At 41.2% G+C, this 16,161-nt stretch overlaps 1 protein-coding gene across 2 annotated transcripts in view; it reads right to left on the bottom strand.

Moving 5' to 3' along the window:
* ASB2 (ankyrin repeat and SOCS box containing 2) overlaps positions 1-16,161 on the bottom strand; it is a 35,155-nt gene that overhangs the window by 6,661 nt on the left and 12,333 nt on the right. For both annotated transcript variants that reach the window (XM_082057676.1, XM_082057677.1), the window contains 6 exons: positions 15,085-15,251; positions 14,272-14,427; positions 12,028-12,273; positions 9,257-9,428; positions 3,776-4,337; positions 97-250 (listed from right to left, as the gene is read on the bottom strand). In XM_082057676.1, the coding sequence (XP_081913802.1) occupies positions 97-250; positions 3,776-4,337; positions 9,257-9,428; positions 12,028-12,273; positions 14,272-14,427; positions 15,085-15,251 (1,457 nt within the window). The remainder of the gene's footprint in view (positions 1-96; positions 251-3,775; positions 4,338-9,256; positions 9,429-12,027; positions 12,274-14,271; positions 14,428-15,084; positions 15,252-16,161) is intronic.

Here is a 16,161-nt window from a genome sequence, read left to right as displayed (position 1 = left end):
AAATTTAAGGGATAAATACTAAGACAAGATGCTGACTGAGGTTTTGAATCCAATAGTGGGACTATTTGTACCAGATTCTCTCCTGGGTGACCATACCTGCTTTTTCTTTAATGACAGCCCAGTCCTCATAGCTGTCAATATGCTCCTTGAGCCGGGAACAGAGCTGCACGTTACCCACATAATCCAGGAGAACATCAATGATTGGCCCAGCCCAGCGACTCATCTCTGGAGTAGACACCATTTCACAAAACTTAAAGGAAAAACAGATTGACTACAGTCAGTGGGACATGAATACACCAGTGGAAACTGCAATGATAGCAACAGACCCCACTGTGTTTGTGGTCCCACCCTTCTACAATCTGTGAGAGCAATTACCAGTTTCTCCTCAGAAAACTTCAACTAAAGCCTCTTTTTTTCTTTGCAACTGAGGACAGAATCCCCTGTTTACAACCACAGGAGGACACAAGACCCTGGTGTTATCCTAGCTCTGGAGCATGGAAAGAATGCTGAATTGTTTACAGGGTCTAATCCACAGAAATGGGAGGGCAGAGGAGTGCTCACAGCTTTGCCCCAAGCAAGTGAGGGAGCTGCTGAAAGATTCATGCAGCCCAGGGTGCTGTGGCAAATCGTGCTGGGTCCCTTTCCCTTCTTGGGAGGGGCTCTGTGGGGCAGCTGTGCACAGAGAAGGCTTAGGGAAAAAGGGAGATTTGGCGGAGTGCAGCACGTCCTACTTCTGGTGAACCCACTGGTATCTGCAGCTTTTAGGGAACAAAAACCTCACTAAAAACAAGTCTGGAGAAATCTCAGCAGAGGTGAATGCCAGGCAGTTTTATTGCCCATGGGAGAACAATCCTGGGCCTAACACAGAAGCATCTTCCTTACTCAGCCCTGGATCAGGCAAATCAGAGCCGTTGCATGGAGGGCTGCTTATGGAGATACTGAAGAACAGACTTAAGGACCTGACTTTAAGCAGTCTCATTTCAAAAAAGTAGTGACTTGTCTTCCCTCTTTAATCTAAATATGTATATTACACCAGACAGCTTCATCTATCTCTGTTAGGGTGCCGCATATGATGAAGATATCTATGGACTTATCTGAATGTGAGCAGTCAGAAAATTTAAGATGAATTAAATCACGCTGTGCGGATAAGAAGTCAGGCACATGGCTGAACCCAACTGAATAATGGTGACTTAAGTACCATCCATCAGCTTAGCCACTGAGACTGTCTGCAGGCACCCACCAAGCCCATCCCAAACAGGAAAGAAATGCACCAGCTTAAATCTCTTTCAGTTTAAGCTCCTGTAACTAGATCACATTTGATTATACATGCATAAGCCCTAACTCAAAATGCATTAAACTCTTGTGTGGATACTCTCATTCAGAAGTAAAATTATATTAGCTCACCTAGGAAACACTAGAGCTGCATAAAATTTTAAGGTCATTTTATTCAAGGTGAGAACATTCACAGAGGTGTTTACTACTCTTCTGACTTTTTTTATTTACTTTTTTTTTTTCCAGTGAGTATCACCATGTAATGTTTCCCAAGAAAATTAGATACAGTAATGTTGAGAGGATCCCAACAGGCAACCCACAGTTCCCTACCTGGACCGCTTATAGAAAGTTCATTTCAGTAAGTTCAGTATAGCTGGCTGTGATTCTACAATGCATATGTAATTTTCATGCAGTTACCCATGGGACGTGCGAACTGGGGATCTGCACTACCACCTCCAAGCAGTAATGCCACTTTGCTGTAATTTAAATGAGGACACATGCGTAGGGCAATAAAACATGGAATCTTACTGCTCTCCTCTTTTTGTCTCTGCTACAGACCTTGCTTGCCTTTTTATGTCTTCCCTATTCCAAAGCTCAGCCTTCAAAAACATTTTCTGGAATAAAAAATGTTCCAAAACATGTTGGAGGAAAAGAGGCACAGCAAAATGAAGCAAAACAATGCAAACCTGCAACTACAGGCAATGCATTGACTCAGGGAGAAAGTGACTCTGGGACTGGGACATTGCTCGCAGTCTCAGCAGGGCCCTGAATGCCCTCTCGCGGCAGTAGGATACTTCACTCCCCGTGTGCACGGTTTTGACACTGCAATTCTGCAAATATGAAATGAGACAGCAACCATTTTTCTACATTCGCTTTATCCAGGACACACTCATTTAGTAGCAACAGTAATGATTTATAGTTACGCATTTTTCGAATCCACTTGCAGCAGCTCATACTCTTTACTGTATAAAGACTAATCATTTAGATTTATTATCCTTATGTAATTTTATACAAGAAAATTAAAAATGCACATATTTTGTGTGGAGAAGGCTACAGCTTCATCAGATCCTCTATATTTCAGAATACAAACCATACCACACCTATGTCACAAAGTTGCACCATACAAGACCTACTTTTGTTAGCCAAATTCCCAGCAGTAAGAAGAAAATTTAAAATTATATCAGAGGGAAGGGATTGCTTTTTATCTATATGCATTTGTCCCTCAGTGGTCTCTCTCTAGGCACAGATATAATTTTACACAACTTTGGCTAGGTCTGCCTCATGTGATCTGACCTTCGAGGTGATGACTCTGCGAGTGATCTAATATTTTGTTAGGAACTAAAGGTAGCTGTAGGTGAGATCCAGAGGGAAATAAGTTACTTAAATGAAACAGAAACTTAATGAAACAGAACTGGTTTTGAGTGGCTAGAGTATCATAGAGGGCTACAGACAAACCCTCTCTCCTTGCCTTGAAATTCCAACCCTCCGCTCACGCTACATGCTGCCATATCATGGTTCAAGAACTAGTGATAATATATTTTATTAATTTTTCTTTGAAAAAATGTGGTGTCCTGGAGCAATTTTGGTGTGACAACCCTCTCAAGAAGAAGACAGCTCTGTTTGGGATAAGAGGTTATTTTCATGGACACTTACAATCCTTTTTTTAAGATTTCTTTTTGTTTGTTTGTTTCTCAGACATGTTACTGGAGAGTAAAGTCTTCTGGAAGACAGGACTGATAAAAAGATCAAGATTTCCTAGGATCTTGTGATGTTTTCTTTTATTCTTTTCACCACCATGAAGCATTTATTGGTGATCATCTCTTTGGGCTAAATGACACTTTCTTCTGAATCCCTCAAATCTACCCTTAAACTAGATAGAAGCCAATTTATTTCTTCCCTGGTTCTTTGCAAAATAGAAAGACTGCTGTGCTGAGATTTCTTTGTTGTGTTGCATGTCGAAGCCCCTCTCTAGAGCTCCTTATCCAGAAGACTCAGAAATTGCAACTATTTACATTCATTACTTTACCCTCACAAAGTGAAGCACTAGACAAGTTTAATTTAACTAGGAGCTTAAATTCTTGATCAGACAAAACAAATCTTGCAGGGCAAATAAAACAAGTAGGTTTCTACTGCCCATATGCTACCACCCTTATGCTACCATCCATATCACACTGCCTGTCAAGAAAACATGCTTCACTCCTGGCACTTCAGGTCCAGAGGAAAAGAATATTGTCGATCTAACGGCAAGGTTGTCAAGATAGCTCTAGTTCACTGCAAATTCAGGCCAGGACCACAGCGAGTGTTGCCTGCTCTCCTGCTGTCATTGAACACGGACTTGAAACATTCATAGATTTTGTTGAACCTTTTTTTTCTTTAAATAAAGTAGGAATAAAGGCATTTCCTCTCACAGGAAAGTTGAGAGAAAAAAATACATTAAAGTTATCAAGATACATGTGTAGGAGATGTCCTCAGAAGTACTGTAGGTAGACCAGACATTGCTTACCTGTACTACAGTTGGCTGCTTGGACAGCTGAGGATCATTAAATCTGTCTCGTCTGTAATTTAATGCAGGGTGTGGGCCATTTCCATACTGACATTCAAAACAGGAACCTGCATCACAGCCCAGATCAAGGAGATACTTCAGCACGGAAAGGTACTTCATCGAAAACATGATGGTAGCTGGAAATGCAGTGGGATGGCTTGATATATAGGCGTCAATGTTTGCTCCATGGTCAAGGAGCAGTTTCATGGTCTTCAGGCAGCCATGGCGGATCGAGATGAGTAATGGGTTGATGAGGTCAACATTGGGGTTGGCTCCAGCTTGCAGCAGAAGTTCTGTGGCATAGATGTTGTTGTTAAAAACAGCAAAATAGAGGGGGGTGGTGCGTCTGTCCTCGTAAAGGCAGGACCGCTCATCAGAGAGGGTGCTATTGACATCATAGCCAGCATCAATCAACTCTTCCAAGATGTCATCATTGTTGCGTTCGGCCGCCAAATGTAGAGGGCTGATGCCACTGCGCTTGACACGGGTGCGGCTGGTCACAGGGATCAGCATGGAGACAATCCTGCCAGGTGAATAGTCAGTGAACAGCAGTGAGCTCTAGGGGATCTACAACCATCCAGCAAATCACAGCTATATGGTTGTAACCAGAAGAGAGAGCTAACTCAGGCACAGGATCAACAGTCTCTGAGAGAAACCAAAGTGTGAACTTGAAACCTGTCAATAACTCCCTGTGCTTCTACCTTGTCAAAAATCTGAGATGTGTGACTCCCTCTTTCATGGAGGAACAAGACTTTCTGAAATTATAATCCAGTTTCTGTGGTGTAATGGCACCTACAGAGGCAGTTACGATGGAAGAGGTGACGTGCTGGCACATCACCTACCCTGTTGTAACTCTTTTAGCTGCCAGAGTACAAATGGCAGACACTCAGCCAGGATCTCCCAGACATTCTGTACCTTCATTGTCATGCCATGGGTAGAAATGGAGGAACAGGCACATGGCCTCTGGCCTGAGGTGCCATCAGAGAGGCTGTATCTCCCCACCTCCATTAGGATTGCTTCATCGCTCAGCAGAGAAGGGCACCAGAACAAGGCATTAGTATGTCTCCTGGGTCACAGCCACAGCAAGAAGCTTGAGACCAGAAAGGACATTGAAACCAAACCTCTCTCTACAGGACTGAGCTAGGATAAAATGCATATTTAGTTTCCAGTTATTACCCTGGATTGATCCCCATCCTGGAGGACCTCACTGTGTGGCTGTTGGTGGTGTCACATCCATGGGGCTATCAACTTCCATCCCAGATCACGAAGAGCCAAAAGGACAATTAGGAAAGGGGAGAAAAAGAAATAATATTTTCCAGGCTGGTTCCCATGCTTTAGCCCAGGGAGAAAAAACATACAGACAAGTCCTAAACCGGAACTAATAGGGATTGCTGTTGGAAAGTGTGATGTGTCCTTCAACACAGCAACATAAATTAAGCTGCTTTCATTACATAATGTGAAGTTAAAATATAGGATGTAGAGGAGCCCCACAGTTGCAAATCCATGATCATTTTTGTGTCTCCATAGGTGTCATTGGAATTGTATGACCTGCCCCATGGGTTAAACCCTCATTTCCTGCTCATGAAGTTGGGCGGTTTAGCTAAAGCACTAGGTTGATTCTATAAATGCAGAAAAGTTACCTTAAGCTACTTCCAGAAAGAGACTAAGGACCATTCAGCCTGAGTCTGCCTGCTGTCTCTGGAGATGCCCTATATATCTAAAAAATGAACTTGGGGAAGCCAGCAAGCTAAGCACACCTTCTTGTCCTCTTCTTCCTCCCATGCAGAATCCTCTATTTAGCAGTCAACAGCTCTTCTAACACACGAATATGCAAAGCTCAGTTTCCTACCACATACTGCTTCTCCTTTAAAATACTGCATATCTTCAGCTTGACTGCCATGGCTGGTCACAACACTGGGCCCTCAAACATATATTTACATAATGAACTAAACCAAATATAAGCACTAGAAGCACTAGTCTCAGGAAAACCTTTGTCTGTGATGCACTGAATGATCCTGTGAAAGACTGAGCCTGCAACCCTCCCAGGAGCTGATATAAGAGTTGAAGGATTATGTTCCTATTTACATGATGGACTGTTGTTGTCTCCAGGTTACTTCTACATCTCATTTTTAATCAAAAAGGCTTTTAAAATTATGTAAATATCTTGGGAAATTAGGCTTGTTATTTTTTTTTTTTTTTTCTCCAAGTAGCCTCACTAACCTTCCAGCGCTGTGACACTCACCAGGGAGCAGGAGGTTTGGGTGCTGGTGAGCTGGCAACTTCCCACCATTAGCAAATGTTCTGTAAGAGCCATAATAACGAAAAGGGCACAGAGCGCTGTGAGGACACCATGTCAAGTGTCAGCATTAGTCATCCCATGATCAACTGTTTTGAAGATTTAAGAGTCTGTTTTGTTCTTTGCCTCCAGCCTCATGTGCTTCAGCCAGCATTTCACATCTGAGTTAGAGGCACTGCGTCATTTCTGTCTGCAAGGGGAACCTGAGCCTCACCACAGGGGTGCCACACTGAGGCTCTGGCTCCAAATGCTGCAGTCTCCCAGACCTGTACCCCAGACTTATTTTGGGAGCAAAAGCAGGAACCATCAAATTTGCATCAGAGTTTAATTTTGTAGCTTGAACCTGTCTCTCTTCCTCATCCTCCAAAGTGGGCTGGTTCAGTAATAGGGTGCCTCTACGTCTACAGTCTCTCCTGTCTGTCTAGAGGGAGAAGGCAGCTCAAGTGAAGGCAGCCAAGGCCAGACAAGCCAGACCACATCCCATGTGTGTCACAGGGCTGAGCTTCATGCACAGTTTTGAAATAGTGCTGAGCTCCCCCTCATCCCTGACACTTGCTTCTGTGATTTCTATTTGTTAGAAATTATATGGAGGAGGAAGCAGAGCATCTTTAGTATGTGTGCCAAGAGTTTATTGACTTGCATTTATTTAATAAATCTGCCCACGCTTCACAAAGTCTTCCCTTCTCAGTGTCTCAGTTCCGAGGGGGAAGGAGTTAAATGACTGCTTGCAGTTGTCCTACAGCTGATGAGATCACCCTTATGAATGTCAGGTCAGTATTGACAAGGTGTCATTTAAAATAAACAAACACCAAACAACAAGAGTTGACAGTTGAGCCTTGGGATCATGTTCTTAGTTTTTTGATGGTAGGGAGCCTTTGTGCTCTGGCAAAAATTTGAAGTGTGGAATTCCTGCGGAATTACGTATTAAATCTGCAGGAATACAAAGAGAGGTCACTGTGAAGGGTGTTATTTTACTGAATACCAAAGGAATTAAGGATGATCAGCCAATTGGGCTAAAGCTTTGTCAATAAAATAAATAATAAATAATAAAATAATAAATAATAAATAAATAAAATAAATAAATAAAATAAATAAAATAATAAATAATAAAATAATAAAATAAATATTTATAAGAGAAGACATTTTTCTTTTTTCTTTTTTTTGTACTTAGTTTGTAGCAGTTGTGCACAAAAATTTGTGCACAGTCTTTTACAAGTGAAGGAACCTAGAGTTTGGACTGAATTCTGGTCTTACTTATGCTGCTTATTGTTTGGAATAATAGATGTGAGGTCTGATTCAGGCCTTTTCTTTCATAAAGTTGGGATGGACTCTGGTTGCAGAGTTTCCATATAAATTAATTTTCAGGTCAGGGTGTGGAACTATAGAGGGAATGAAAAGATTCAGACAGCCGGTCCAGGCTCTATATGCAAACTGGATTCAGACCAATTTACTCTGCTTTCAGATGAACTTTTTTGAAAGTAAGCACCTGGAGCTGGGTTCTGTCTCTGGCACATTTCTCATCTAAAACATGTTTGTTTTCAATAAAATGTCTTTGTGACTCAAAACCTGGAGAAAATTTTGAATCATGCCTGCATTTGTCTATGCAGGGTATTCATATACATGCTGTAAGTGTATAAACCCATCGCAGAAATTCACACTGAGCTGCCCTGTAGAATACACAGCTTGCACAAAGAAGCAGGCCTGCTCCAACTACAGAAAATTAATATTCTCAGGTCTATCAAAGTGTTTTGAGAAGCTTAATCAGGATTCCCAAGGAGACCTAAACACTTCCTAAAAGATGCTATGGTAAGGTGTAGTTCTGTCAAAGTCTTAATTCCTCAGACATCGTGAAACATACAAGAATATGCTCTAGCAGTTGTTTGCAAATATAGGTTTACTATCCAGAAAGTGTCTTTGCAGTTGTTTATATTGTCTCCTTTGACTATTGCTGAAAGGATTTTGATAGAAACTGTGATGGCCAGAAGAGTCCACTAGAGTCATCAAAAAGGTCTGTCACTGCAAGATATGATCACGTTTTGCAAAAATAGCTGTGGGCCACTCACCCTTCCAGCAGCCAGGAGTTAAAGGCAAGAGCTAAAAGTTGTCCTTGGATCAGAAGTGAATGCTAAGGAGTTCAGGCTCAGAAGAATGCTGCAATCTTCCAAGTCTTGAAAGAACTAGGTAAACACTATTTACATGACAGTGCAACAATCCTATCCTTAGACAGCATCTTCTAAATTTATATCCTTTATCATAGGCTGTAGATTTTCTCCTCCTCCCATAAACACCTCTACTTCATTGAGGACAGGTAAATCTACCCAATTGCTGGTTATTTTTTCTGTTAGTTACTTTCCCACTGTTTTAAAAATGTGCTCAGCTCTATTCCGAACACCTTTCATTTCAGAAACGAACCACTGGATCATTTTATCCATGTCTATTACATTTAAGACTCATTTAATCACTCACTAATAAAGTACATTTTGCAGACCGTGAGTAAATCTTGTACTTCTTTTCTGAAGCCTTTCCAGTTTTCTGAAAGGTTTCTAAAAGGGAGGATACCAGAACTGAACACCATATTCTAGCAACAGTCTCACTAATGCCCTAGAATTCACTTAACTTCTTCCTGCTGTCAGCATCTGGAATTATTGTAAATAAAACCTGAACACACCAGAGGTGAATGCAGTGTGTTCTGCTTGTGCAGAATCACAATGAGCTCATGTAGGAAAGTGATTGCAAACTATGCTGCAATGGCTATTGAGGACTAATCCCCTACTCCCCATGTGCAGATGCTTTTTTATTTTATCTCAAGCATATTTTGTGGAACTCAGTTTAATTCACTTCAAAGATAAATGAGGTTATTTATCTGTAATATGTGATATCTTAGCAAAGCTAAAGGGATCTTGCACCTCACATTCCTGCTTGCTCCATCCCATCCCACCCTTCCCATCCCATCCCAACCTTCCCATCCCATCCCAACCTGCTGACAGTTTCTAACCTGAGCTCTGCAAGCAGAAAGCCCAGTTCTCAACTGGCAGCTCCCTTCCTCAGAATGCTCAGAGTTAGGTCTGGGACATTACATTCCCCTTTTTATAAGCACTTTGGATTCTTGTCTAAAAGACAAAACTATGAAATGAACTAAAACTTACTCGCAAATCCCTTTTTTGGCTGCTATGTGCAGAGGCAACAGTCCATCCTTATTGGCTTTGTTAGCATCTGCTCCCTGGGACAAAAGAAACTCCACAATAGGTATGTGTCCATTTTTACAGGCTTCATAAAGAGCAGAGGCATTATCACTTGCTTGAGTATTTATATCAGCACCTAAGAAGGAAAAAAAAAATGTAGCACCAAAAAGTTAAATCAGATGGAAACAACATACTTTTAATGAACATAAGGGGTGACCTTATTAATGTTTACAAATATACAAAGGGTGAGTGTCACGAGGATGGAGCCAGGCTCTTCTCGGTGACAAACAATAGTAGGACAAGGGGTAATGGGTTTAAGCTGGAACATAAGAGGTTCCACTTAAACTTGAGAAGAAACTTCTTCTCAGTGAGGGTGACAGAACACTGGAACAGGCTGCCCAGGGGGGTTGTGGAGTCTCCTACTCTGGAGACATTCAAAACCCGCCTGGACACATTCCTGTGTAACTTCATCTAGGTGTTCCTGATCTAGCAGGGGGACTGGACTAGATGAGCTTTTGAGGTCTCTTCCAATCTCTAACATTCTGTGATTCTATGATTCTATGATATACATCTCCATGACACTGGAGCTACAAAATAGGCTGGAAGGATATGCAAATGAGGTCACATCAGAGCAAAATGAAAATGTGAAATAGTCATTTCAGTTATATACAGCTAAATCATAGATCTCCACTTGTTTTAATATGATCTGAAATTTTGGGAGGAAGAGTTTAACATGGGTGGCAACCAGTAGTTCCTAGTCCTAAATCCAGGCTCCATTCAGCTGTATCTCAAAGGCAAAAACTTTAAAATATGACGTTCTTTATATAGCATGGCCTTTTCTTTGGACACAATAATTCCATTAGTATTTATGTGTTTACACTATGTATATACACTATTCTTGAGCAGGAATTTGGACCAGATGATCAAAATAGGTGCTCTGTAAAATTCTATTACTATGTATTTATTATACACATTTATTTGTATTTATATATATTTATACTCTCTATATTCACACTTTAAATACATTTATACTATATTTTAATATTAGTGCATATCCAGGCTAAAATAGGAGTCTATAATATGACATCAGCATAGTACAGAGTAACAACTTTAATTAGCTTTTATTTGGGCATGCCTTAGTCAGTTGATATTTTATGTCAGAACTCAATACCTGTGGCCATATCTCTTAGTTTCACAAGGGTCCAAGTTGGGCTCCAAATGGTAAGTTTTACCAAGAAAAGATAAGTATTATTAATGAACTACTAGATTATTTGGGGCATTTTTTTCTTGAGCTCTGGTGTGTGCTTGACTTAACAAACCACATGCAAGAATAAACCAAGACTTAATACTTTTTGGCCATGAACAATTTGGAATTTAGCTTTTTCTGTGCTAGATACTTAAGGTCTCAAAGCCTGGGGTTTGACTGTAATATACTGTACCATGGTGTCTTCAGGAAGGCTGCTCTATGTGTACTCTAAATGGGAATGACAGTTCGCTGGAGTTTTGCTTCTAAAACCCAATAAGGAAGCCAATCAGTCTCCCGTTTGATCATGAAAACTCCCTGCCAAAGAGAACATTTCCCTGCTCTGGCACCCCAAACTGAAACATCTGTGTTGTGTTTGGCCTTTTGAAGATGTTGTAGCTGGAAACATCAGGAGAATTGTGGTGACAAAACATAACACAGGACTATGTTCCTAATGAAAATGAAATTAAAAAGAAATCCTTTTTATGATGAAGGTTGCTCATCATAAACAATGCCATGATATCATCCCTGGGATTCTCAGAGGAGCTTTTCAGGGCCTGAAAATATTGGACAGTTTTATTAGATTGTCTCCTGTGTATTTTTCTCAAAATTGAACTTTAAGAAAATCCTAATGTCTATCTAAGTTGAAACACAAATCACATTCTGGCTTAGCTTCTAATATTGTAGGCAGTATGATGGAATAACTGGTCATATAAAACTGAATTGACAATGCTATCTGGACAGCAGAATACATTTTTTGTTCCCCAACTGTCATGTCTTTCTTAACTATATTAATGGCTTCAGAAGTTCTTCTTATCTTCGTCACTGTTTAGCTCTTGTTCCACAAATGCAGGACCCAGTTCTTGCCTACACTGAAGATATTAGCCCACATTGAAAATAAAATATGCCTCCAAATAGTAGTAAAGTATGCTGTGCCTATCGTAAAACTGTTTTACATGAGTGAAGCAGTAAAAGATTCACTCTGTGTATGTGTTTGAACACATACACGTGAGGGAGAGCAAGTCCGCTTCTCCTTCATGTATATCCGTTAACTATACAACAGCACTTTATTTTCAGCAGAATTCATTAGCAGAGGAGAGCTAACCTTGGCCATCACTGCACATGTTTGTGAGCAGATGGGGCTGGCTAATGTTCAACTTCTGCCATGTATTACCACATACAGTTGTCTTTTATGGATTTTAGGCTACATGTTTGCAGCAATATGGGTTTTGAAAGCTGTCAGGTAATGCAATTAGCACCATATTACTTCCCAAAGTAGGTGGCCGCAAATGAATGATGAAGCAGCATGTTTATCTAGACCATGCTGTCTCAAAGACCCTACACAATTCAGCCATCTGGAGCAAAAGTGTTTTCAGCACTTCTGCAGGCTAGGCCTTGTCTCCAGAAAAAACGAGCTAGTCAGCATTAATGGGAACTTCGAAAAATTAAGAATTAAATGACTAAAAGCATGTGACAGCTCATCTGTACTCACCACATTTTGCCAGGTATCTCAAAGCTTCCAACTGCCCACTCTCAGCTGCCACAAATAAAGAAGTGATCCCATAGGTATTTGCAGACTCAATCTTGGCACCCCCTTTCACCAGGATATCCATGATCTCCAGGTCGTTTCGGGATACAGCCTCATGGAGAGCAGTCCATCCTCGATTGCAACGATGGTTGGTATCAGCATTGTACTGTACTAGGAGTCTTGCAGCCTCTGCATTCTTGCGCTCACAGGCTGTTTTGGGAAAAAGGGAAGTGATTAGGATGGTTTTCTGAAAAGATTCTGGGTGTTGTGGCACCCGTTTCATATAGCAGAAAGCAATATAATGCAACTAGACCATAGTGAATAAGATCAAAGATCGACCTAGGTCAATGTGAGGGCCAAGGCTGTTGCCAAATGAGACTGTGTGGAGCTCATAAATGATGTGCAGTGAATTCAGTCTTGAGTCAGGACCTAAGGGAGGCTGAGAGTCCTGTGCAGCACTTGTGCCAAGCCTGGTACTGAGGCGAATCCAGAACAGCACATTTGTACCGACTGGACCTCGCAGTGACACAGGGAGGTTGCAAGGCACAGGGGATAATTTATGAAGGACAAATGTGTTACAGAAATCACATGACCTGAAGACTTTCTTTCAAAATTCAGTGCAAACTGACTCTGTATCTTACTGCCCTGCACTGCAGATAAAGCTCTACACAGACAGGGAAAAACAAACAAACAAAAAAAACCTCAAACAGTGGGCAGAAAAGAATCCTTAGAAAACAATAATTATGTGAGTTGGTAACACTCTCTTGGCCTGCAAAAATATATAGTTCAGGATCATTCTGAGCTAAATGCATTTTCTTGATAATTAATAGTATTTTGTTGATTTTTATTCTACCAATTTGTTCCACTGCTTTTTGAATCCCAAATCATGAGGCTTCCTACATATTTTTTCAGTGTGGACCCCAAACCAAAGGTACCTAGAATAAGCAGTCACTTTTACAACTACCAATTAGTGCTTTTTGTACAATGTGCAGGAAGACCAGCACATTCCACAGCAATTGGTTTTTTCTTTGAAATAAAAGTGTTGTCTTCTCACAGAGACCCTGCCTTTTGGTTTTGATTCTTTTCTTGGGACATCATTGCCATTGCTTCCTCTACCAAACACAGCTGTCACTCACAGAAACTGAAAGCATCTATCTGATTAGGCACTGCTGTGATTACATATGCATAGATCTGCAGAGTCTAACTTGCATCCCTTCTAGGAATGAATAATTTGTTATGATAAATTTTCCCTCCTTTTTTGCTGGAGGATAGACCAGAAGATTTTTGCATCAACACTAGCACATGCTTAATAATAGGTTTTCTCTGGCTAAAGGGAGTTTTCATATTAATGTTATTGTTATTGTTACTATGAGTACTACTTCTATGACTATTGTGTGTTTAATGTACATTTGAACAGCTTTCCTCCAGCTGACTATAAGCCAGAATTTTAAAAGGAAGATGTTTTAAACTAAGCAGCTCTAATGTCCGGCATCCAAAGTTGGAGGCAAGATTCCTGTTAAAATCAGTGATATGAGCTCTTTACTGCTTTAGAATGCTAAAAATAGTCATGACAGGAGCAGTCAATAAAAGAGGAAGGGACATGAAGTCTGAGAGATCACCTCCATTGAATCTTTATGGTATCATGAATGTAATGCTGTTCTACTGAAGAAAGAATTCTCTCTGACTAGCAGCAAAATCATTTGTCCACGTTAAACACTTTATCTATCTCACTGAATTGTTTATAATCTTATGCATCTCCCATAGCACACAGCCTGGCCTGGCCTGGCCCACACAATATATGAATCACTGGCATGTCTACCGGTGCTGTATCCCCACCTCTAACAGCTACTTAAGTCCTGCTGTTTACAAAAGCATACATATTCCTGTACTGTCCAAATTCCTGCTTTCTCTAAGTCTGGGACATTGTGCAGACACCCGGTGCTTAGGCCCCCACTAAAAGCACACACCCCACCCTCAGCACCACACTCCAGCCTGCACCTCGCAGGGCAGCCACTAACTCCGTCTCTGATGTGGATGAGAAGACAGTCCATGACATGGCAGATCAGATGTAAGAGACACAGGACTTCTGGAGGAACGTGCAAAATGGGAGCTAATTGCTGAGTTTTAGCCCCACATCACAAGAGCACCTGCAGCTCTGTCTCGGTGGTGCCAGAAGAGCTCAGCATCCCTGGAAACACAGCCACTCACCTTTGTAGAGCGGTGTTTCTCTGGCCTTGTTGGAGATGTCGGGCTCTGCCCCAGCCTGCAGCAGGGTGAGCAGGCAATCCAGGTTGCCACGGCTGGTGGCCAAGTAGAGAGCTGTCTCCTCATTGAGTGTGCGCTGGTCGATTGTGCCAGGGTATGCTGTGAGTAAATGGCAAGCCCAAAGTCATTATGGCATGTAGTAAGTACACAAATATCTGCACCACCATCACCTTTCAAAATCCTTGGAGTTTGAGGTGAGTTTTCATTCTTTATTTCTTTTCCTTTTCCATGAGCAAATTAGAATACACTATAAAGTCACTATACCTCAGATTAAGTGTGTAAATTAGTAGCAATTTAGATTAAAATGTTCAGCTATCACTGGTGATACTGAAAGCTGCTGAGTAACTGCTCTTCAGTACTAGCTTGAATGCAAACTATGGTAGTTAACCACCTTTGAGCACCAACATAAAAGCGCTGGGCTGGATCTCCAGCTGGTGGGACCTGGGGCAATTGCTGTCAGCTACGGCAGCCAAGCAGTTCACAACAGCTGAGAGCTCAGCTACAAGCCTTTACTGTGAGAAATCCTGGCTTGGCAAAATTTCTGAAGATACAGTTTTCTCCTGAAGATCCTAACTTTCAGAGGCTTCAGTCTGGAAACCTATTCTCAAAGAGAAGGTGAAATTAATATGCAGTCAGCTTGAAAAAATACTTCACATACAGTCCCAGGCAAGGACTGGGCTGCTGCTAATCCTGCTTTTTAGTTTATTTGTATTTTTCTTCTCCCTTTTGTAATGAATTAGTTTTAACTTCACTGACCTTTTTGCAACAGGCTCAGGCAACCCACTTGGCCATAGTACGCAGCTTCATGGAGGGGTATCCAGCCGTCCTTATTAGGTTTAGAGAGGTCTTTTCCTGATTTCATCATGTTACATACTGCTTTTTCATCTCCATCCTTGATTGCTGCCACTACGGGGTCCAGTTCTCTTTAAAACAAGATTAAAACCTGATTACTGTTTCCTTCATTACCGAGAAAATATTGTATTAAATATTTGTGGCCCTAAGGTGTCTTGCTACAGAGCCTGTAGGCATAAAATTTGTCTTCTCTAATTTGGTCATTTGCAGCAGAAGAACCACTGGCTGGAGGTGCTGATCTCTTTGCTTGGAGTGTAAGGAAAGTGTAGATGTGACTAATCTCTGACAAAAACATTTATATATTAGATATATGGAGTTCGGGGAGACCAGCTCTAGCTGTGCTCTGCACACTGCCATGAGCATCCATAGTTGCGATAATTACCTCACCCTCCCATGTGGTGTTTCCATTTAAGATCTTTTAAACAAGATCAGCTTTGAAGAGAATTGCCCCTGTCCATTCCTGAAGAAACTCTAAACTTTGATTTGGAGGTGGCTTAGCCCTTGAGCAGAAATTAATCTCTATTAATCTTGTTCTTGTGTTTTAAAGATACCTCCTATTTCTCTTATGCAAGCCTGTTTTCAGGAGTTAGCTGGACCAGTCATGAAGAAGGGTGAGCCCTCGTTAGATCATGTGAACATTACAGTGGTGGTCTGGGCTCTCCTTTTTCAGCCAAGGATTAAAAAAAAATTATCCACCCACCCAAATGAAATTCTGAGCTACCCTTTGTGACCATGCCCCAGAGAACCCCTGCTGTTATTTCAGCACTGAGTACTCAAATTTTCAGAAATGATAGCCACTTCAGACACCATATACCTTCAAATATATGTCTTTGGTGTCCCTATAAAACATATTAGGTGCTAGATACTTCTTAAAATCTGGTGTTTAGAAGGCTGCTTGGGAGCAAACCCATTAGCTTTGTCAACAAGTCCACTCTTGCAAAGCTCCTAGCCAAGTTAGCAATTCCCCAAGCAACAGCAACA

Source organism: Streptopelia decaocto, assembly GCF_964273445.1.
Source record: "Streptopelia decaocto genome assembly, chromosome: 7".
Lineage (NCBI taxonomy): Eukaryota > Metazoa > Chordata > Aves > Columbiformes > Columbidae > Streptopelia > Streptopelia decaocto.
The sequence above is the reverse complement of the archived record's forward strand: the minus strand, read 5'-3'. Positions and strand labels throughout refer to the sequence as shown.